Source organism: Typopeltis vanoorti, chromosome 26 (assembly GCF_054136105.1).
Source record: "Typopeltis vanoorti isolate ZY-2024b chromosome 26, IOZ_Tvanoo_1.0, whole genome shotgun sequence".
NCBI lineage: Eukaryota > Metazoa > Arthropoda > Arachnida > Uropygi > Thelyphonidae > Typopeltis > Typopeltis vanoorti.
In genome coordinates, this window is record NC_143574.1 from 11,231,605 (window position 1) to 11,256,263 (window position 24,659).

Genomic DNA, 24,659 nt, shown 5'->3' on the forward strand with positions numbered 1-24,659 from the left:
CTTCTCTTGGATTCTACTTCTCCATATACTACTTTTTCATACCTGTCCATCACACTAGTTTCATATCCATCTCAATTTGCTGTGGTTTACATAACAGAGTTCCATGTGATATCCTGTCAAACACCTTTGCAAAATCCAGCAGTATCATTGTATAGCCATTCCCTTCATCCAATTCAGCTGTCACTCTATTATAAAAAAAAAGTAGTGGTTTATAAACCACTCACAGTATTATATTCTTATCCATCCTTTCCTGAATTCCCTTTTTGACCAACTTTTCTAGTATTTTTACTCTGACTCCTGAGATATTGATTGGCCTATAATTTGCTACCACAGACTTAGATCCTCCTTTATGCAAAGGAATTATTTGACTCTCGTTCCACCCTCTCAGGACTTTGCCAGAGCTGAGACTTAAAATACACAGCTTAGTTAGTGGCATTATCAGTTTTCCTGCACATTCCCTTAAAATGCAAGCCAATATCCCATCCAATTCAACAATTGTATTTGCATTCAGATTCTGAACTATCCTAAGTACTTCCAATTCATCATTCTCTGTTCTCATATCAGTTCCTGTCACCTCTGCTATTGCAATGTCATCACTTGGATGATATACCCTTGCAAAGTGGTATATCACTCAGTAGCTCAACAGTTTTGTCTGCTTCACTCATATGAAACCTCACAAATATGAAATGATCATTCATATTTCATTACTTGTTTCCTGTCAACAGTTTTCTGTTAAGTTGGTCTTCCATATAAAGTTGTTAATCTGCTTAGCTCCCAGGATTCCCCCCCCCCCCTTCCATCTTCTGTGAAATTATTAACTGTAATTAATTCATATCAGTTTTAGATAATCTCGTTTTGCCTATGTTCTCTTTCTTTCCATTTAAATGTAATTTTTTTTTTTTGCTTTTTTCTTACTATTTTCAGAATTTTGATATTTTTATTGCTGATTTTCATATCAGATTTGTTATATCATTTGTGCAAGTTAGCATTTATGTAACTGCATCAGATTTACAAAGGGATATTTAAGGTAAAGATAGAGAATCAAGGAGTATTGCTGAAATTGATTCCTTTCGGAAAGATTTGAATAGACTGTTAGCTTGGACATAATGAGAACAGGTTGTAGTTTAAATATTAATAAGTGCTCAATGTTGCATTTTGCATATTTAAAGTTGTGTGCTATATTGGTAGAGCTTTGCTTCGGGAAGTGGATGAGATTTGAGATTAAGGTGTTAGTTGGCAGTGAAGTTTAAAGGATACATCTTCAAGTTTTGTAAAGACTTCATGTCACATTGCTACCATGATAAGGAGTACATTCACTCCTTATCATGGTAGCAATGTGAGATGAAGGAGTATCTCACTTTGCTACCATTTTGCTACCATCTCCATATCCCTTCTTGTGAATGTACTCCATGAGAGGAGTACATTCACAAGAAGGGATATGGAGATGGTTGTGCCATTGTATAAAGAATTGGTCAGATGACTGATGGACAATTGTGCTTACATTTGGTAACCTAGTGATGTTGAAACACTAGCAAAGGCCCACCACCAAGTGACCAAGACAATATCAGGACTCCAGAATGTTGGTTTTGGAGAGAGATTGAGAAAAGGTAAATTGTAAAGTTTGATGGATAGGCAGAAAAGTGATGATATAACAACATTTATGTTGATAAAGAGATTTTACTGGCTTAATACAGAGGGAAGTTATAAAAAGAGTAGGCAGTGAGAGGAGAAAGAACAAGAGGTTATCTCTAGAAGTTGTGTGAAAAGGGGTATGATGAAGAGTTTTTTATATACAGAGTGGTGGAATATATTTCCAGTTGAGTGGAATATATTTCGAGCATTCATAATGCATTCTGGCATTATAAATGATTTTTGAGATCATAAATGAGTTCAATATGATAATCAGACCTCCCATGATGAATATGAATCTGCCATTTCAATGGAGGTTGTGCTGTAATAATAATATATATTAATAATCAAAATAATAAGCTAAATACGCGTGGATAGGCTTATGTGTTCGTCAGACATGTTGTAATAGGTTTCACGGTATGATAAGAACACGGATGGTTAAGAAAATAACTATTTATTAACTTAAAAGCTAATATTTCGCTGGTATTATATCTGAAGATGCTGGATATAATACCAGAGAAATATTAGCTTTTAAGTTAATAAATAGTTATTTTCTTAACCATCTGTGTTCTTATCATACCGTGAAACCTATTACAACAAATAAGCTAAATAATATTAAGCATTTTTATCTTCTACATCTCAGAGAAATCAAATTAAATGTGGTTTTAGTATTTTAGTTAGGGTAGCTGATGCTTATTTTAAATAGTTTCTTAAACCTGTAGTTACTTCTATGTAGCTCAGTTGTCTTCTTCCATTTAATTCTATGTGACCTTAATAAAAAAAAAAATAAATAATAAAAAATCTTAACAATAAAAAATTCAGACATTGTGATCAGCTTTGACTACTTTATTATTTACCTGTGTACCACTGACAGAAATCCTTGGCATTATTAAGGAAAATTTCCTCTCTGACATTTGAATTATTCAAATTCACCATACATTCAGATTATTTTTCATGGAAAGGAGAAACATACAAACTTGGATAGGACTGCAGGATGGATAGGTTTTCTGCTTTCCTTCCCCCTCTAGCCAATATCTGTATGGAATTTCTAGAAAAACAAATATTTAACCCTGCTGGTGTAGTGGTGTTAAATATTCGTTTTTCTTTTTTTTAAAAAAAATAAACTTCCCTTTCTAGACACACTAGTTATGAAACTACGAAATGCTTCATTCTCCTTTTTCTGTTTGTAGGAAATCTACAAACACTGAAAGTACTTTATGACATAAGCATTCATACCACCATCCATCCCAGCAGTATGAAAACCTGAAAACACTTACACACAGAAAGCCAGTGCTATTTCTTCCAATGACATTTCCCTTACCACAGAACTTGGTTATCTTTGCAATACTGTTTTTATCCAATGGCCACAACTCCTAAGGAGAAACATGCAGTTGTATGTTTGTTTCTCCTTAGTTATCTTTGCAACACTTTTTTATTCAAATAATAAAAATGAGAATAAATAATAATAAATTATAGTAAATAATAAAAATTATTCAAAATATAATTTATTCAAAAATAGATTGTCTACTGGATAAAGACCAATTTGGATTTAGAATAAAGGAATAAGAGAGGCAGTACTCTGTTTAAGAACAATAATAGAGAAAAGAATAGACCTTAGTAAAAATACTTACATTCGCTTCTTTGATTTAGAGAAAGCATTTGATAAAGTAACCAGCAAATACTCCTAAATTGCCTAACTAATATTGGTATAGACTTAAGGGATAGAAAAATAATTTATCAAATATATAAAAATCAAAATGGACAGATCAAAATCAATGATAAGGAGAAAATAATAAATATAAGAAGTGGAATAAGAGAAGGATGTATACTTTCACCACTTTTATTTAATTTATATATTGAAAATGCCATTCAGAAAACTAAAGATACAATAAATAGCGACATAAAGATAAATGGTGAGCAAGTCATGTTTGAGATTTGCCAATGACATACGAGGGTTGTTTGAAAAGTTTGATAAATTTCCAGTAGATGGTGACGCAATTTGTTCATTCATACCAGTGTCAGCACGTATCATCTTTTTCATGACCCCAGCCAAAATTTTAGCCACGTGCAATGCGCAGTTCTCGTTTGGCAAACATTTAAAATGACTGTGTTCACATTTTTCATAAAAATGGGAAAAAACGAGTTTCATGCAGTGATAAAACACTTTTATTTGAAGAAGTGAATGGTCATGCAGATCAAAGCTGGGTTAGATGCAGTTCATAGGGGGGGGCTATGCACCAGCATTAAAGACTATTTATTTTTGTTTAATGAGTTTAAACATGGTCGTAAGTCCATCGAGGATAAACCGCACTCCTGACACCTGACTGAGGTCACTACAAAAGAAATGATTGACAAAATCTATGGTATCATTATGGAAGACAGCCGAATGAAAGTGCATGAGATTGCTGAGATTCTAGGCATCTCAGCTGAACAGGTGTATAATACTGCATGAAAAATTGCACATGAAAAAGCTGTATGCATGATGGGTGCCACTATTGTTGACTGTCAATCAAACATGCATGCAAAAAAGACATTTCAGCGTAGTGTTTGGCAATGTTTAATCGCATTCACAGGATTTTTTGCATCACTTCGTGACTGTAGATGAAACTTGTATCCACCACTACGCACCTGAGTCTAAGCAGCAGTCAAAACAGTGGACAATGCCTGGTGAAAGAGCACCAAAAAAAGCAAAGACCGTTTTGTCAGCTGGGGAGGTGATGGCCAATGTTTTTTGAGATTCCCAAGGAATTATCATGATTGACTATTTGGAAAAGGGTAAGACAATAACAGGAGTCTATTATGCATCATTGTTGCATAATAAAACATTTAAAAGAAGAACTGAAGAAAAAACGGCCAAGCTTGGCGCACAAAAAAATGCTATTTCATCAAGACAATGCACCTTCCCACACATCAGCTATCGCATTGGCAAAATTGCATGAATTGAGGTTCAAATTGGTTCCACATCCACCATATTCTCCAGACTCGGCCCTGTGTGACTTCTTGTTCTCAAACTTAAAAATTTGGCTTGGTGGGAAAACATTTTTTTCAAACGAGGATGTCATCAAGCCTGTCAATGACTATTTTGCACAATTTGACAAATCTAAGTTTTTAGATGGGATGAAACATTTGGAAAATGTGTAGATCTCGATGGCACTATGTTGAGAAATAAAGGTGTTTTTTTTCCAAAAAAATGTGTTTAACTTATTTTTTTACCAAACTTTTCAAACAACCCTCATATCCCTTGTAGCAGAACACAGAAGAACATTAAAAACAATACTAGAATTGTTAAATAATAACCTTGAAAAATATAAATGAAAATCATCACAGATATGACAAATTCTCGTAGACAGGCTTATACGTTGGTTATGCATTATTAAAACACTTAAGGAATAGAACAACGTGGTTAAGGATATAAATTAAATTAAACTTTAATAAATATTTTCCGATATTTCGGCAATGTCACGTTGCCATTTTCTAAAGGAACTTACAAAAAAGTTACGTTCACGTAGGCACTACAACACAGAAACTGGGAATGAAGAGATGAAGCTATTGTTCTCCTAACAGTCCTCATAGTGCCCTCTAGCGGGCTAAGTAGGTGTTCTTGGCCAAACAGGTAGGACAGCGAATATCAGAATTTCGGAACACAAGGACTACATCCGTTTTCACAAATACAGTCATTCTGGGCTTGCGGACCATGCTCTGGATACACGCCACAGAATACGGTGGAAGAAAGCTACAGTGATACACCGTAGCAAATACAAATTTGAAAGACTCTTTATGGAATCAGCCTCAGCCCTAAGAAATTCTCCAAACCTCAACAAATTTGGTTGTATGCGACTGTCCCAAATTTGGGAGGCCTACATTTGTTCTTCAAATGATATCAGCAGATTATTAACTGCTCCTGTTTTGGTGTATTTCAGTCTATTTAAGCTAGGAATGTTGCCAAGTTTAAATCTGAAGGGAGAATATATTACATGATAAAACAATAATAATATGTACTTAACTTTTATACATACACACTGCAGCTGGATATATGTATGAGATGAGATGAGGGACTTGAAAAATTGTGCTTACTCACCAGCCATGCAATATTTTAAACTATCAGGTGCCAACCTGGGTAGTCTGATATATCATAATTGTTTATTGATCATAGACCTGTTCAAGCACTTTTCTTAATACTCGGGCTAATTTTTAACCTCTTTAACCAATTACTGCAATCAGTAATTGGTTTATTTTACATTAGTGTAAAAAGTAAATAATTTATAAAATTTACTGTCTGTGTTTTACTTCATTTTATATGAATATCTAATTACTTGGTGTTAGGCCTGTATATCTTATCCTCTTATTGATCATGTTTTACAACAAAATCAAAATGAACAAAATAGTTATGACTGGCATATCCCATTAGGTGCAATAAGCATGGTAAAAATAGAAAATGTTTATGACAAAAAAAAAAAAACATGCAGAATCAACATTCTGTAAATACAACTGACATTTAAACTCCAGTTCTGTTTTTTATTCTCCAACAAAAAATTCTCACTTGTCATTGATGAGCAGATGAGTGTTTTTCGAAACCTGGAGATGGGTAATGAAGAATCGGGTATCTAGCTCAATAAAAAATGCAGATAAACAGAAAAACCTAGTTTGGTAATAAATGACATTCAAGCCTTTTGTTGCATTTTACAAGCATAGTATTTTGCTTCCTTATTATTACTATATAGTGTGAATCATCAGTATGTATATATTATTATTATTATTATTACGGGCGACTCCAGGGAGTCCTTAGACTCATTGAGGGAGGCCCTAAACACCATGTCCACACAACTATACGACATTCTCACAGTATCTATCATACCTTGCCTTGAACTCACTCACCGTCATAGCACCCACAACAGACTCTGGCAGCTTATTCCACTCATTTACCACTCTAAAAGTAAAGAACCCAGCTCTAACACCCCTGCTAACCACATTCTTGCCGAGCTTCCATAGGTGTCCCCTAGTTCTCCCACCACCAGTCCTAATCTCAAAAATATCCTCTGGATTAATCCTATAGAAACCCTTCATCAATTTGAATGTCTCAATCATATCTCCCCTCTTCTGCCTATCAACCAATTTCTGCAACCCACAAATTTTCAACCTGTTCTCATATGGTTCATTCCATAGACCCACTATCATCTTAGTCACTCGCCTCTGGATCCTCTCCATCCACCTCCTCCCCATCAAGAAGGAACCTAGGTGACCAAATCTGGGCACAGTAGTCGAGATGAGGTCTTATCAAAGCTCGGTACAGAGGAACAGTAACTTCCTTGTCTCTGCTTGTCAAAGTATTTTTCAACAACCAAGTGATTTGATGAGCTGATTTAGCCACTTTTGCAATGTGCCCCCAAAACTTCATCTCCTTATCCACCAACACTCCCAAGTCACTGGCCTCATCAATCTCCTGGAGTACAGTTCCACCAATGTGGTATACTGCTGCTAATCTTTTCACCCCAAAATGCATAACCTTACATTTTGTCACATTAAATTGACATCCATTCTCCTTAGCCCAGAACTCCAATCTATCCAAGTCATCCTGCAAGATTTTGATATCTTCTGCATTCACTATTGCCCTACCCAACTTTGCATCATCAGCAAACAAATGAACTGTTCCTCTTAGATTCTTCCCTATATCGTTAATGAACAGATTAAACAGCAGTGGTCCAAGAACAGAACCCTGCGGCACACCACTAGTCACAGGCCGTCTGTTGGACTCTTCTCCTGAATAAACTACTCTTTGATATCTCTCCATCAACCACCCACCTATCCATCTCACCAACCCTATATCCATTCCCATATGTTGTAGTTTATGGATTAGAATTCCATGTGGTATCCTGTCAAACTCCTTTGCCAGGTCCAGCAGTATCACTGTAAACCCATTACCCTTATCCAGTTCAGCCATCACCTTGTTATAAAACTTGAGCAAGTTACTGAGGCATGATCTACCCTTGACAAAGCCATACTGTCCCCTGTACAGTATCTCATTTTCATCAATCCATTCCTGTATTTTTCCCTTGACCACTTTCTCCAAGACCTTGACAATGACTCCTGATATGCTGATCGGTCGGTAATTTGCAACCATAGTCTTGGATCCTCCTAAATGCAGTGAAACTGTTTTTCCCCTCTTTCCACACCTTCGGGACTAAACCAGACCCGAGACTCAGATTAAACAACATGTTCAAGGGCACTGATAATTCCTTAGCCGCTTCACGCAAAACCCGCGCCGGTATACCATCCAATCCCACAGATGTATTTACATTAAGGTTCTGTAATAGACTATTCATCTCCACTTCATTCGTCACAATTCCCGTATAAACTAATGGTTCCTTCATTTTTTCAATGTCACCACCTGGATGATATACTCTTGCAAAGTGCTTGTTCAGTAATTCCACTATATCGACTGATTCAGTGACCTCCTTATCATCGTCGTTCCTTAAAATCATTTTGCCGTGTACAGTTTTTTTTTTTTTTTTTTTTTGCTTGCAGCATATTGAAAGAATTGTTTGGGATTCTCTTTTGCATAGCTAGTTTCCTTTCATAATCCGCATTTGCTTTTTTTACCACGCTCGTTACCCTTCTGGCCTGCACTTTATACCGTTCATGTGCCTGCAGGTCACCCCTTTCTTTAAATTCCCTCCACAGTTGTTTCTTTTTTTTCAGCTCAAGCTTAATGGTGTTATTCATCCATTTAACCCCTACTTGTTTTGTTATTCTGACCCTAGGTATACAATCAGCCATAACCTCCTGTAAATGATCCTTGACCACTTCCCATGCTCTATCGACATCCAGCCCTTGCAGTTGTACATGCCATGGCACTGATCCAAGCAATCTCCTAAGCTTATCATACTTGCCAGCACGGTAATTCCACATATACCATGTCGTAATCGAAAATTCCACACCTTTAGCCACCTCCCAGGTCAAGACCTTATGATCACTCTCGCCAATAGGTGGCAACATGGTCATATTCGTTACAGTCAAATTCTGAGATGCAATTACCAGGTCAAGCACTCTCACACCCCTAGTATGTTCAATTACATGCTATCTCAGATAGTTATCCCTTAATAATTGAATAAAATCCATTTCCTTCCTCACATGTGTCGTCTCCTCCTTCCAATCAATGTTATCATAGTTGAAATCTCCCATAATAATTACCCTCCTTCCACTCATTTCATCAATTTGTTTATGCATACTATCTCCACCATCTATTCCATCACCTGGTCTATATCAGCACTCAACTGTATATTTTATTCTGCCAGTCTCAATCTCACACCAGATAGCCTCAAATGAATTCTTTTCACCATCCTGTGATACCACTTCAATTCTCCTTGTCTGCAGTTCATCAGCTATCATCAATAACACCCCCCCCCATTTTATTCTCTCTGTCCCTCCTAAACACACTATAACCTACACATTCTATCCCACTTACTATATCATCTTCTGTCAGCCATGTTTCAAGTTACCTGTGGCCTGGAAGAGCCAATCAAGGCCAAAAATTCTTCCTTCTTGTTCCTAATACTCCTGGCATTAGTATACATGAAATGCAGTGATCCCTTTGTCCCACCCCTATCTTGATGCGTTATTCTAAATATCCCATTCCCATTTTGTCTCCTTAGTACTGGCTTGGGTACATTATATACATTCTTAAACTCAACTGTCTCACTGATGTCCGCATATCCCCCCCCCCCCTCCTTGGTAGTTCTAGTTTCCCTGGTTCTGCACATCCATTTTCACTTCATTCAACAACACTTTTTCCAGTCTCTGCACACCAAATCCATTCAAATGCAGGCCATCCATCTTGTATAAATCCTTACGCCCATCAGACTCATTCTACACGTCCACGAATTCCACACTGTCTGCATAACCTGCGCATAATGTCATTTGCGATTATGGTCCTCCTTCTAAACTCCTCTCTGTCATACCATGGCAACAGACTCACCATTCTAACTCTGTCACTCTTTTCTTTCGCTACCGTTAACAATACTTTCAAGTCCTCTCTCATAAAAAATTTATCTGCTTTCAATTCATTTGTACCCGCCACAACTATCAATTCTTTCACCCTCTGTTTTTGTATACTTGCACATGTAATGTAAGAGGTTTCCACAGCATTATGTTCTTTTGGTCTCTAGTTTGGCATGTTATCTGATCACATGACATGCAGTAGCCTCTTTGCATGCCTTCATAATTTAGGTTTTCTCTGAAAGGTATGGAGATATCCTTCCATTCCATTTTACAAAGTTAGTTGAAGCATCTGTAGTCATTTATAAACTCATTCATGTTGGATATAAATTAGCTCGTAATTCCTCATTTGGACTTAATGCATTTGATCAATCTGTCCAACATACATCTTTTCACAATATGCTGTCAATTTTGTAGACTCCTAGATATACTTTCCAAAGTGATGGTATCTTTTGGAGATCTTGTCTAGTAGGTTTTAGAATGTTTGCTAGTGGCTATTCTGTTGTTGCCAGTCAGAGCTGTTGCAGTGTGGTTTGAAATATTATCAGTAAATGGGAAGAAGTTGGTAACCACACCCTTGTATGTTTTGATGGCTTCATTCCTGGGAAGTTGTGAGCAAATTTTGTAAACATTTCTTGCAGTTACTATTGAGTTACAACTGTTTTATGGGAAAATTTAGTTCTGCTTTGTTTTACTTCTCCCATCCTGGCATTCGCATGTGTAAGTTTTTATTGCTGTTATTATATTTTATGTTATTTGAACATGACTCATTATACTCAATAAATTGAGGGTACAATTCCCAAATAAACTGAGTACTGAGGACAAGGTCCACAAATTGTGCACTGCATATTGGCCATGATTGTGGTTGTCTGGAATTATGACTAAAATAACTAAAGGCTACGAGAGCACAATATTATGCCTATAAATTGCAGGTGTCCTGGCTAGTTTACCTGTTTTGCAGGGCTTTACCTCCTGAGTTTCCAGGAGGTAAAGCCCTGCCATCTCCATCTGAGATGCAGCTGGACATATCTGATATGTGTCATCGGAAGTAGCTGTATAGTTAAATACTTTACCAAGCATAAAAGGATTGTGAATTTACATCCAACTTTGACAGCATAATAATATTCTGATCTCAAATGAAATGTAATACCCCATAACCTGCCATGGTATGCATTTGCAAAGTATAATGTCACTACTTATATAAAATGTAAAGAGATTCTAAAGAAATTTAATCAAAATGGGATCTCCCAGAACAGTTTAAAATGAATATAATTATTTTTGAAGATTTCAGAACGATTTTTGAAGATTTGAACATTTTGAAACAATTATAGACAAAACTGTATATTTTAGAACACAAAACAGAAATTTTGTCAAAACATATTTTTTATAATTTTAAAATGGAGGGAAAGGTTTACATATTCATTACCACAGGAAATGTGATAATAAGTATGTACCATTATTGATGAAATGTACCGTTATATTATGAAGCAAATCATTTTCAAGTGTTATTCGTGGTTTTTATTTTGTCTTGTATTATATTTACTATTGCAGAAACTCTCCTACAGCTTGACAGGCAGCAACTTCAGAAATTAGTCCAGTACCTCATTGCAGAACACCACACAGAAGTCTTACCAACAGCACAAAGGTTGGCAGATGACATCCTTCAAAGCAAAAATATCATCAATACAATTCAAGGTATATTATATTTAAAATAGTACTTTTCTCTTTGTAATATAATTTTGTTTCTCTCTCTCTCTCTCTCTCATTAACTGGGCACATTGTAGTATGCTGGTACCAAAATTATTCTGGTCCCAATGGTATTTCCTTGATTTCTCCCTAAAACTTTCTATAACTGTGTTGAATACCTGTTCATGTTGGAGGGAGACTTCACAGTGATGGGGCTACTAATTCTTATGATTACTCATATTTTTTATATTAATTATTTTTTCTGCTTCACTTAGAATGATTTTACTTTTGCATTTTATATTCTACAGACTATCAAATCTGGGATTTAACATCCTATTGATCATTCAGTGCAACTGCAACCCATGGTCATCTGGTAAGGGAAGGAGAACTAATGGTAGTTTGTATGCACTGCTTTGAATGGCTCACGTAGGATTGGTTAGGCTGAGTAAACTAGGATTAGGCTTGTGTACAAGTCAGTGGTGTTGCAGTCAATCTTCTTTCTCATGGTCTGAGGACAGGATCAAAGATTCACTGTAGTGATGCAGTATAGTATCAATAACCCTACTGTTCCACTTTCCATTATATTTAAACCTTGTCAGATAGTAGGCATTCACATTTGGTTCCGTGATGGGTAAGGATCCAAATAGGGTGATTAATAAATTAGAAACATACTTTGTTCAGATAACTTTCTAGCAGAAACAAAATCAAAAGCACTTAGAGAAACTTCTCTGTGTGACATCCATTGGAGGCATACAAGTAATGCTACATAAAATTAACACTTTCAAGGATATAATTTCATGGGGATTGATACATAGGGAGTAACAGCCACAAACCTCCACCATTATTATCATCCCATATGTTGATGTATCCAAGCAGAAAAGGTAAATTAATAAATAAAAGAATAAATAAATAAAAGGGAATACGTTAGTGACTGAATTTTGTTTACACATGTTTAGATTTTTATTAAAGTCGAAGCATGCAAATATGCTATCCCAATCTTTGTCAGCTATAAGCCCTGTGCTGTATGTTATTCCATACTGGTATAGAATAACATATAGCACCTCATACCTGTATCTCATACTGGCAACACTTCACTATAAATTGAAGAGCTACCAATAACAAAACTGTTACATGCATTTATTTTTAAAGATCAGTCATGCAATAAGCCCAAAAGAACCTAATATTCTGCTGACCTAGACTACAAACCATTGTTGTCATTTAGACTTGGTCTGTGTTGAATGTACTAGGTAGAGACTTGCTGTTTACTAAAATATCAAACCAGAAATTCATTAGTAGAATCTTTTGTAAAAATGTATGAAAATTAAAACATATAAAACTTATTGTTAAACTGACCATAGATTTTTAATTCGTACATATGTTCGTACAATATTGCCTACCGGTTTCGCTAGTAACTGACTAGCTTTCTCAAGGCTTGCACAGTACAAAAAAAATGATAAATGCAAAAAAGGTTTAAGAATACAAAAAACGTCAGTGTCTGTTAGGTAGCTAAGGTAACACATTTATGTGACATGTCTGTATGAAATTGTGACTTTCTACTCAGTATCATAAACACATGTTACATGCAAACGCATAATATGATTATTCGCGTATTGTAGTTTTGTTGAACTGAGGGAACTAATTAGATTTTTCCAAGTATCGTTCAGTATGGCCCCTTGATTTCTGTTTAGGTTGCTGCCTGTACGTAGCGCTACTGTTGCGTCTTTAAATAATCTGTGTCTGTAATCTTCGTCTACATAGGGCATAGAGCTGTTATTCCAGTCTATCGTGTGGTTCGAAGTTGAAAAGTGATGTGCTAACCCAGAGGTGATCATTCTGTTGTGATTTACATCGCCAACATGTTCTTTCTGTCTTATTTCTAGGGTTCTTGAAGTTTGTCAAATGTAGGAAAGACCGCACGTGCATGGAATATTATACACACCTGGATATTTATAAAATGGAACACTGTCTTTAGGAGATCTTAGAACCTGTCTGATGCTAGTAGTTGGTTTAAATACAACCCTGATGTTATGGGCCTTTAACAATCTTGCAATTTTGGTGGAAATTGAACCCATAAAGGGGATAACTGCTGTTGAAATTTTCTGGGAAACTGTTCTTTCTTGTTGGTTATCTTTGTATAGAAATTTGTTGATGATGTTTCGAGGATAACCATTTTGCGATAGTGTTATAACCTTTTTTGCATTTATAATTTTTTTTTGTACTGTGCAAGCCTTGAGAAAGCTAGTCAGTTACTAGCGAAGTCGGTAGGCAATATTGTACGAACATACGTACCAATTAAAAATCTATGGTCAGTTTAACAATAAGTCTTATATGTTTTAACATTTTACGATCAAAAATATGTATAATTTAAATGTATGAAAATTGCTTTCCAGTGCAGTCAGTAGAGAAGATTTTTTTTGTGTGTGTGTGTGATAAATGATGATGAGGCCAGATCAAATTTAAGCGGGGTAGTATGGTATGACACCACTATCCTACTTAGAGGCCTGAAGTGACTTGAAAAATGGTCTATGTTTGACTTTTTTTTAATGGTGGATCTCGTTTGGTAATGCACATAACTCTGAGGCATGGAGATTGTTTATTGACTCATCTAAATTAAAATTGATGCTGCATAATGGCATTCTTCATAACCGTTGTTCACATGTATACATGAAGGAGTCATAAAAATATGGAAATATTGTTTTACACTCCCCCCCCCCCCCCCCCCGCAAAAAAAAAAAAACCTTGAATATTTTAGATATTGTTCTATATATTTTTGGATTTGAAAGTTATAAGGACTTATTCTAGGTGTGCAAAAGTGCTAATGTAATTGTTTTTTTCTGTGATTGGAACAGCTGAACCAAACCAATAATTTTATTGTTAAAGAATGGTCCTGAACACAAAATTTGGTTTCAGGAATAAAAAATAGTTAAGTAACTCAATCCTTATAAACTTACACATTTTTTACTGCTGTATTATATATAGCTGAGACAAAACATTTCATTAAAGCAATGAACAAGGGAAATGTATTTATTTTAGGAATCAGTTTTCAAGACTTAAAAAATTAAAATCGGCATTTGAAATCAGAAAAATTATGAACCAGAGAGCACTATCTAACCAAAGCATGTCCAACCAAAGAATTCTTTAAGTAACTCTGTGCTCTTTGGTTTTCTAGAAAGACTTGGATTCAAGTTCCAGTTAGGTGCAAGGAACATTTCTAAGGCTGTAAAGGACTAATTACTTAAGATGAGCCAATCTCATAAGGCAATCTTCTTGCAAAACATAAACAGGCCAGAGTTACCTACAATTATGACTTTGCCTATCTCAGAATTTCTGAAAATTCTACCTCTTAATTAACTGGTGTTAAGGAAATTTTATTACCAATCATTATTGCTACTGTTTTAATTCATTTATAATACAAGTTTTCATCTTGCTTATTATGACAAAACTGACTTATAACTCAACAAGAATGACATATAAATTGCCGTTTGATTTTTTTTTTTTTTTCTGATATAGTGTAAACAGCTTGTTACTGACAAAGTTTTTTCACACTGTGCACTATTTGTCATTATAACAATGCCACTTGCAATTTATATTTCTCCTTTCCTTCTACTGCTTCCTAATTTCCTCAGCTCCAGAAACCTGCGCCAACCAAATAACTGAAATAATTCTTACTGGAATGAAGGCCTTCATTCCCATTCCACTTAAAGGCCAAGACTATCCAAAAACCTTGGTTTTATGACAAGTGTAATGAACCAATCAAAGGAAAAAATTCAGCATACTGCAATTAGTTTGAAACTGAAACTCTAAAAGCTGTCATATTGTTTCAGGAAATTGACCAGGAACAAAATTTTGTTCCAGGAACAAACCCACCTGTGCCCATCATTTCCCATTTCAACAAGATGGTGTTATCAAAGCCCTATCAACAGAACCTCCAGCATCTGTTCTACTCAAGCTTCCCTTGCAGCAGAACTCGTCTTTATTTGCCAGACCTTCCTGTGCAATGGTTACAATGCAAAAAAAATCTATAAATTATCTGTCCTTTCCACCTCCTCACATTCGCTCTCAACATAAAGACTACAGTAATGTCATTACTATTCCCAATATCCAGGGCGCTTCAGAAAACATAGTCAGAACTTTAAAGAAATATAATCTCTGCACTGCTTTCAAAATCTTATTTGAAGCTGGCTTCCCTTCTCCACTCTCTCCTAAGGATCCACTTCCTCCTCGCTCTCTATTCCAAGTATTTACAAGGTTCCTTGTTCTTGCAGTGAACCTTGTAAAAGGTTCAGCAGATCTCCCAGTCTGTCCATATTATGATCAGACTGGGAGATCTACTGACATCTGCCTAGAAGAAACAAAAAAAAAAAAAAAATACATTTGAGAAGCTTTAATTTTTAGGCCTCTAACCTAACATCTAAGGCTAACCAATGGCACCCAAAGAGGGTGTCCCATATAAGACTATTTACTTCATTTCTTCCACTTATTGTTTCTTGTGTGTTTTTCTGTGTATTATTACAATTTTAACATTATATTCCTGAAGATATCTCTGTGGCAGATGAAATATTGAATGATTCAATCTGCTGTTTAATTATTTCTCTTTGTGCTGTAATTATTCTATTTAATTGTGTCATGAGCCTTCAGAATATTTTGCCACTTTCATATTTATGTTCTGTGTTATTCTTTTTTATTTTTAGCTGCTTTCACATAATTTGTTTGAATTTTTTTGTATATTCTTCAAGGGCACATGTTGACATCCTTGCCAGGAAGGAACTCTTGATATGAATTCTTCTTTTCCAGGACTGCTCCTCGACTATGATATTGGAGATATTCCTATCTTTCACCATATGCTTCTCTTTTCTTTAGATTTTGCCATCTAGTCTCTATGGCTTTTTTTTTTTTGTCATACCTCTTTGCATCCTCTCCAGTGATGATATTGTACATGTGAATCTATGATGCAACCCTAAAAGCTGTTTAACAATGATTCTTTTTAAAATTTCATGCATATTTTTTGTTCAGTGTGATATTCACTTTTATCTTTCTCAAAATGATGACTGACCTCCAGAACTTTAACCTCTACTACCTTAATTTCTGATCTTCAAAATATTCATTAATGGGGTTTGGATAACATTATTGACTTCAGTGCCAGCAAAATTCAGCTATGCATTATTTCCTACAAAAAAAACCCTGTTCTTCCAATCTTACCCTTGACAATACTCAAATCTCTATTCAAGATGGGACTCACATTCTCAGAATAATGCTAACCTCAAATCTCTCTTGTCACAAACATATCACAAATCCTCCCAATCATTGAATACTGTTTTCATATCTAAGGTGGTGCCCCTAAGAGCTCCCTTAAAATACTAGATTCTATACAGAAAAGAGCAGTTAGATTGATTGATTGGTGACCTCTCTCTCTCCAATACATTCCACTCAGTTTTGCACAGGTGTTCAGTCTATGAAGCCTGTATCTTCTGTACATACTTCTATGGCCGCTGTTCATCAGAACTGGCTTCAATAATCCCCTCATCCTTTTGCAAATCCATCCAAATGCATGCTACAGCTAACCAACATCCCCTCACACTTCAATTCCAAACCCACAGGACAAATTTCTCTGCTTCTTTGTTTATCCCTTCCACTGCTGCACTCTGAAATAGTCTTCCACCACGTGTTTCCCAAGTAATACAATCCACATCTTTTTAAATCAAATGGAAATAAGTTTCTTATTGCCTATTCATGATACTAGCATACTATAGGATAACCAACCACTCGTGAATGTTTTTTTTTCTTCTTTTTTTTAATGAAGAACCCATTCACGATCCCTGTTTGTATTCAGCTTGCACTGGTACAAAGTCCAAGAATATCACTGTATAAAAATCTTCCCTTATCTAACACATTCTTCACCTTATCATAAAATGCAAGTAGTTTCCTAAAACAAGACCTACTCCTCAAAATCACATGCTGACCATCATAAAGAATCCTATGGCTAGCCCAATCCTCTATTATCTTCCTAACCAACCTTTCCAATACTTTGACTACAGCTGCAGATATATAATAAAGGCCTATAATTGGAAACTTCTGTCCTAGAACCATGTTTGTGGAGTGATACTATTTTGTCTTTCCATTCCTTAGGAACCTTTCTTACTACAAGACTCATTAAATAACCAGGTGAAGAGTAATGAGGCAAGGGATTTCGAGGTACTGGTATGACATGAAATTCAAGTTCATAAGGAATATTGCAGAAATTGGAAAAAATGCTCAGTTTATTTGGATTCGAAGAGCACATTGACAAGTGGAGATAGGGTAGTTATTATGCAGTTATATGCAACCATATAATTGACTCATAAAGAGGCAATTATATGGTTGCATCTTGACTACTGGTTTGGTCACCCAGGTTTCTTGAGGATGGAAAACATTGTGGAGCGGATCCAGAGGCAAGTGAAAGTCATGTCTCCATGATTTTGATAGACTGTGAAAATAGAATTTTCACTTTTTTTTTAGCTCTAATTGGACAATTGTACTATCCTTAGTATCCTGTCCCATAAGGAATATCCAGAATTTGATGATAACGATGTTATACAATGCTTCCTCAGCTATGCATGTGCACGTGCCAAATCACTGGTCAAAAAGGGAGTGCACATACCTAGTATTGCATGCATAAAAGTTTTGCTTTCATAATTTCTAATTTATAGTAAATAATTTGTGAACGTACTATAAAAACAAATTATATGGTAAATCATAACTTATTTTATTTAGTAATTTCTCCAAGGTCTCCATTCCATTATTCTGACCTATTCCTTCTTAATACACTGTAATTAGTTAATTTTTAGCCTGTGCTATGTGGGTGAACTAATGCTGACATCAGCAAGTTGCAGAGGCAATTTGTTTAGACTGTATACTGTCTAGACAGTACAGTCACTTGAACTCATACAAGTGGTGATGGATTTTTGTAACTACACAGATTTAAGCAGATGAATTTAGTGTTTGCGGTTTTATAGATTATAGCTAGACATCAAAAAAAAAAAGCAACATTGAAATGAGAAATATTACATTAGCAGTTTTAATGCATTAAACTATTGTTAAAGTTAAAGCAAAAAAGAACTGCAAATTCATTTAAATTTGAGTAAGTTAACAAGACGTTTTTCATGTGCCCTAAAAATAAAGTCTCTTCCAGAGCATCTTACATGAACTAGTATCTTTTCTCTATGCTGGGAGGCTCAATATCCCACACTGATGTGTGGGATATTGAGTCTCCCAGCATAGCTTTCATGTTATGAAAGCTATTGGTGTGAATGTTGAGATCACCAAACATAGCAACATTCCTTCTTGGTAGGTTGCACTCTCTCCTACAACTTCTCACTTTGTTATCTACAGAAGTCTCATACTTCATCTGTCTACCTGTAATTATTTAATTGCACAAAGTGTGGCCCACTCTGACGTCTTGTCCATCTATACTGATAGTTCAAGACCTGAGACCGCTATTAGCTGTGCTGCTATATTTCCTGACATTACTATCTCCTTGCAGTTCCCACCTGATTTCAGTAATTATAAATCAGAATTGCATGCCATTCAGCTTGCACTGGTGCACATAAAAGAAAACTGCTACCAAAGTAATTTATACAGACTCATTGAGTTTTTTACAAGCTATCTCCTCTCCTGTATATAATCTGCACCTGCTTTGTGAAGTTTTATAACTGTTGTACAAAATGAAGCCCCTTAATTTTGTTGTTCAGTTATGCTGGTTTCCCAGCCACATTGGAATTCAAGGAAATGAGACTACAGATGCTGAATCAGCTCTTACTTTTTAGATATACTGTTTGATAGTACCATATACAGACAGTTTAAGATCAGGACACACTGACTAACAAATTGCATGAGATTAAGCCTGAAATTAAGCATTGGCAGTCTAGTCAGTGTAGAAACAGAAGAGTAGAAGTTGTTCTTGCTAGGTTTCACGTAGGTCACAGTGATCTTACACATTGTTATTTACTAAGGGTTTATGACCCACTTATGTGCAAAAAATGCAACACATCTCACGATTTTGTCATACTCTGGTGTCGTGCCAGCAATCTGCATGACAGAGGAATTGAAATTTTTACTTATCTGGCTGAGCCACTCAGGCAGATGTTATCAGACTCGTGCAAATTTAATGTTTTTAACTTTTTATGAAGAATTAATTTATACAAACACATTTGATTATGAATTCTATTTATATATTGATACTACATTGCCCAATTTAATTTTTTGCACATATGTATTATTTACTAATTTCTCTCTTTATGACTATTTATTAATACCTTGTGTACTGCTCTAACCTTTGATATGGCACAATATGACCTTTGCTATTCTTGCACCAATAAACCATAAATCAACCATCCAGTTAATAATGAAATATGTGTTTAGTCACTTAAAAGTTCACTGAACATATTTATCAAAAATTAAGGCTGTAGAATTTTCCAAAAAGAAGGATGATTTTTAATGATTATTGTTCTTAATTCCAGCTGGCCTGTTTTATTACAAGGTATGCTGAAGAATTAAAGTATGCCAATTAATAATGATTGTGTTAATTGTATTATTATTGTATTAGTATTCAAGATTAAATAAGTTTCATACTTAGCTGCAGGAAAAATTTATCACTCAACATCAGTTATGCTCTTTGAAAGCCGACTTATTTATTACAAAATATGCAATGAATTCCCAGAATGTACAATGTGCAGAATTTTGTTACTCATGGACAGTTCTATTTATATGTTATTTTCCAAAACTATCCATCTGTTGTTCCCCCAACTTTATTTGGTCAGTTAATAATTATGTTAATTAATAACATTATGAAAGATAAAATTTTAAATATTGCACATTTTTATAGTGGCATATTAATTTTAGATATGCAGAGTTATTTTATTAGACAACTCTGCACCAGACATACCTTTAAATTTTAAAAGTTTAAAGATAGGGAATGAATAATGGTTGCCTTTGCTTCAGGAGACTTCATCTTCTATTTGCTTGTCAGAAGACACCTGTGAAAGAAGATTAAGTTTAGGAAGAGGAAAATAGATTTTATAGTGAGATTTAGTATGAGATGGAATTGAATGGAAGAGGTATTTCCAGTAAAGCAAAATGTTACTTTTTGTACTATGTTTGTATTTTCAGGTTGGAGGAGGAGAAAAAAAATAAAAGCTTTTGATACATCCATGCAACCAAGAATATAATAAATTTAGTTTAATCCTTTATCCAAGTGTGAGCAAACAAAGTTTGCACCTGAAAGTATCTTCAGGACTGAGGTAAGGTAGTACAACACTGGGAAACCAAGAATAATAATAAAGTCTGCTGCTTTTTTTTTTTTTTTTATGAATTGCAGAGAATGTGAAATGCATCTGGAAAGAAGACACTATGATAGATACATATAAGTTAATGAAAGGATTTTAGATGATGGATGTCAGAATTTTCAGTATAGGGTGGGGAAAAATGAGGGGTCATCCCTGGAGGTTGAGTAAAAATGTGGGTTAGATTTTTCTTATGATGTGTGATGAATGTTTAAGCACAATAGCTTGTCAGAGGGAGTGATTAGTGCATCAGTTAATAGGGCATGGAATTTAAGGGGAAAAAAAATATTGGCATTATATGAGTTAGAATGGACTCTTGGGATAAAGTTTAGATTCTTTGGAGATACCTTAATAATAATAACAAATTTAGACACCTTAATTTGTCTGGTGCTTTATATATATATATAAGGAATTTTGTTAAAAAAAGTACAAAGAAAAGTGCAAACAAACTAAGTGGAGCATCTTAACCAATTAAGGTGTCTGATTACATCCTATTGATTAGGCTCAAAAACTTAACATAATTTTTTTTATTATTATATTAGGTGCTCCTGATCCAACAGCAGGGGCACCTGCAGAAGAGGAACATAGCTGGCATTTAGATGAAGAACAGGTTGGGGAACAAGTCCGCACATATCTGTCTCAGGGAAGTTATTACACCGCCAACAAGCAGCTCAATGCCCTTTTTGCCAAAGTGAGTATAACAGATTGACTTGTTTGTATAGTGTAAATTAAACAAATGCATTATAGAATATTTCTTTATACACAGTTATTTAGAATATACTGTTTAGGAAATATCTCAGTTATTTAAAGTGAGTTTTAAACTGGGGAACAATTTAAAAGCCATTACTTAACTAGTCATGAAGTGATATGCATGAAATTTAAAGATTTAATTTTTAATTAAAGCCTTTGCCCACTACTATACGTGGCTTTAGATGAAAACTGGTATTTATAACTTACGACCCTCCCATAGTCCAGTTTGAAGTATGCTGGGAAGGGGGAGTGGTGCATAGCACTCTTAGATTGGAAAAAACTTGAATTTAATTCTTATGATGGCAAGAAGAATCTGCCTCATAAAGGAGGTAGCAGGGCTTTTTTCATCCTGCATACAAACAGATTGACTAGAAAACGTGCAGTTAACAGGCAGAAAACCTCTCGATGACTGGTAGATAGCATAGTGTAGATGGTGGATAATGACAAGGTATGTGTGTGAGTGTGTAGATGATGGGTTGTGAGCCGTGGTGGTATATAATAATTATAGCCATGGACTTAATGCCATATGAAACCTAAATAAAAATTGATGGGAATAGTTTGAACTCGTATTCATGTAATAAGAATTAAATTCATTCTTCAGTACACACCCACCCAGGTCTCTCAGTACCCTGTTTATCGTTAAGCCATTGTGTACATAAAAGGCTGGAATAGCCCAAGTCCTGTATTTACATTTGTGTGTGATCATAAAATTCCTGAGAACCCAAACCATTATTAATCTCAAAAACAGCAAGTTGCTGAAACTAGTTTGGGAATTTTCATAATTTTCAGTCACTTTTTTTCTAGAAAGTGGTTAAAAATTAAATTGAATTAAGTGTACAATAGTATAGACATTTCATATCTATGTATCTATGCAAAAGGCAAAACTCTGCTACAACCTAAAGGCACCATAGACAAGATGAAAGAAGCTATATGTTATTTCTTGCACACAGCACTGACAAGAGGTGAAGTTCAAAACTCTTCCATTTTTCAAAGTGCAAAATCAAAAACAAAAATCACAAGAGTGAAATGCAGCATGTCTTCTGAAACTGAAAAAAGAATAAGAACAAGGATTGTAATTCTGAATGGCCTACAATGAAAAGATCAGTAAACTTTTCATTGTAGGCAATATGAGATATGCAGTTATTCATCAAGATCTGAGTTAGCGGCCCCTACTTTGTCATAAGAACTTTATGAAGAACATGACTACAGGGGCTGAAAGAATTACAGGATTGTGTGACATCGAAATGTCCAGTGATCTCACATTTATGTGTCTTACCCAAGATACAAGTAAAACATGCCATTGTATCCTGTATCCAGTTATCAGTTTGAGAAATTTGCTATGCTATTAAATATGGCTATGTGCTGAAAACTATATTGAAACTCTGTGAATTTCATATCACAATTTCAGGGGAATGCTGCTAAAAAGTCTTGACTTCATCTCTCATTCTGTGAATTATACTACAAGCACAAACTTTGGAATTACTAATAGATAAATTTTTCTAGATGCGCTGCAGGTATTTAGATACTATATCAAGATTCGTCAAGAAATGGTTGGGGGGTGGGGGTGGATCTGCATTCAAAATGAAGAACTTGTCTAAGGCTTGTCACTTTGCTTAGTTATAGCCAATCTTTAGGGAGACTTTAACCATTAAAGCTCCAAAGCTATGAGTATGTTATATAGCTAAAATTGTTATTCTGGCCCACTTAGGAAAAGTATCTCCTGTTTCTTAAGTTACATATTTCACAGTGGATGAAGGAAAAGAACATAGTGCGCCCAGTGTTAAACAGTAGAAACTTTCATTTTTCTTTTTTCATTCTTTTGTTTTTTTAAAAAAAATGAAACACCATGACATATATCATCATCATTTATCTTCATGCTGCTTATTGCAGAAAAGAGACCATAAGATAGAAAAAGTAGTTTATATTACATTGGATTAGGCTAAATAAATAAATGTTTATATGATTTTTGTGACTAAAACATTCATTGCATGTTGCATGTGCTATGTTAGACTAAGAATACAAATTTATTCTTTGTCTAAAATTGTATGATAGTTGATTGTTGATAGTATTCAGGGCAATTTTAGGGTCTTGTTTATCACATAAATAAATGAACACTTTGTAACTAAAGAAAAATTTTAATAAATAATTTTTTTTATTACATTCGACAGGAATGTTACACCATCAAAGAATGATGTAACACTACATATCAGCATGATAGCTACTAAGAATATGTTATGCCATCTGCAAGCATTAAAAATTTTCAGTTTTTGATGGAAATTTTCATGTATCCTAGCACAGGAGGGTCCCAATTTTTGAAATAATTTGCCTTTTAACTATCTTGAATGATATATTTCACTTTATGGCCAAATATTGTATTGTTTTTTTCTTGAATCATTTGAATACTCAAAATGGCCATTAAAATTTTTATTTGAATTTAAAACAGTAATTGCTTGTTTTCTGGATATATGATAAGAACCCACATGTATGTTATTACATAATATACTACAAATCAATCCATTCAGACAAACTGAAGTATGATCTCTAGCATAAAATCAGATATTTGATATTTTATGCTTGAAATTATGTTATGGGATTGTACTTGAGATTTGGTTTTGAGATTGTACTTGTGCTGAATATTATGTTTTCCAGCCAGATACAATGCAAATACCCTCCAGATAGCTCAGTCTGCTTAGGTTTGTCTAGCCATAGGCAACAACACCATTTCAGTAAGTCTCAATCGACCATTTTAGTGTCTCATTAAATGTTATTATAACGAAAGTAATGAAAAAATCATTCATGATTAAGATTTTTGCTATTCATTCAGGCAGTATCTGAAGGTTCCAGTGTCATATTTGGAGATAGTTACACAGTTTGTTTTTATGACTTACTCCTTAAAAGCCTTAAAGTACAAGCCATTAGGAAAAAGAAAACCAGGACGTCCTCTTAAACGATGACTTCTAAGGCTGGAACAGGCCATGCTAGGCCTAAATCCTTGATACGTATGATGATGATGATGATTCCTTAAAAGCACAAATACATAACTTTGCATAAATTGGTGAAATGCTTAAACTTAAATAGAGGAAATGTATTAATTTCTGACTTATTTATTCTAGAGATGTTGTGTTGTGAACATGACCAGAATGACCAAAAATTGGGAATCTAGTCTCTTAAGGAAAAATATTGAATAGGATGGTCATTGTAGGAAGTAAAGGTGGTTGGGAACCTAAAGGGATGCTGCACTTTCTATATATTAAGCCAGAAGTATCTGGAACAAAAGGGAAGAGT

General features: G+C 34.9%; 1 protein-coding gene across 1 annotated transcript in view; it reads left to right on the top strand.

Annotated features, from left to right (window-relative positions):
• LOC150092321 (zinc finger SWIM domain-containing protein 5-like) overlaps positions 1-24,659 on the top strand; it is a 320,532-nt gene that overhangs the window by 216,975 nt on the left and 78,898 nt on the right. Inside the window, exons 4-5 of the mRNA XM_090414845.1 lie at positions 11,173-11,316; positions 21,167-21,315. Of these exons, the coding sequence (XP_090270971.1) occupies positions 11,173-11,316; positions 21,167-21,315 (293 nt within the window). The remainder of the gene's footprint in view (positions 1-11,172; positions 11,317-21,166; positions 21,316-24,659) is intronic.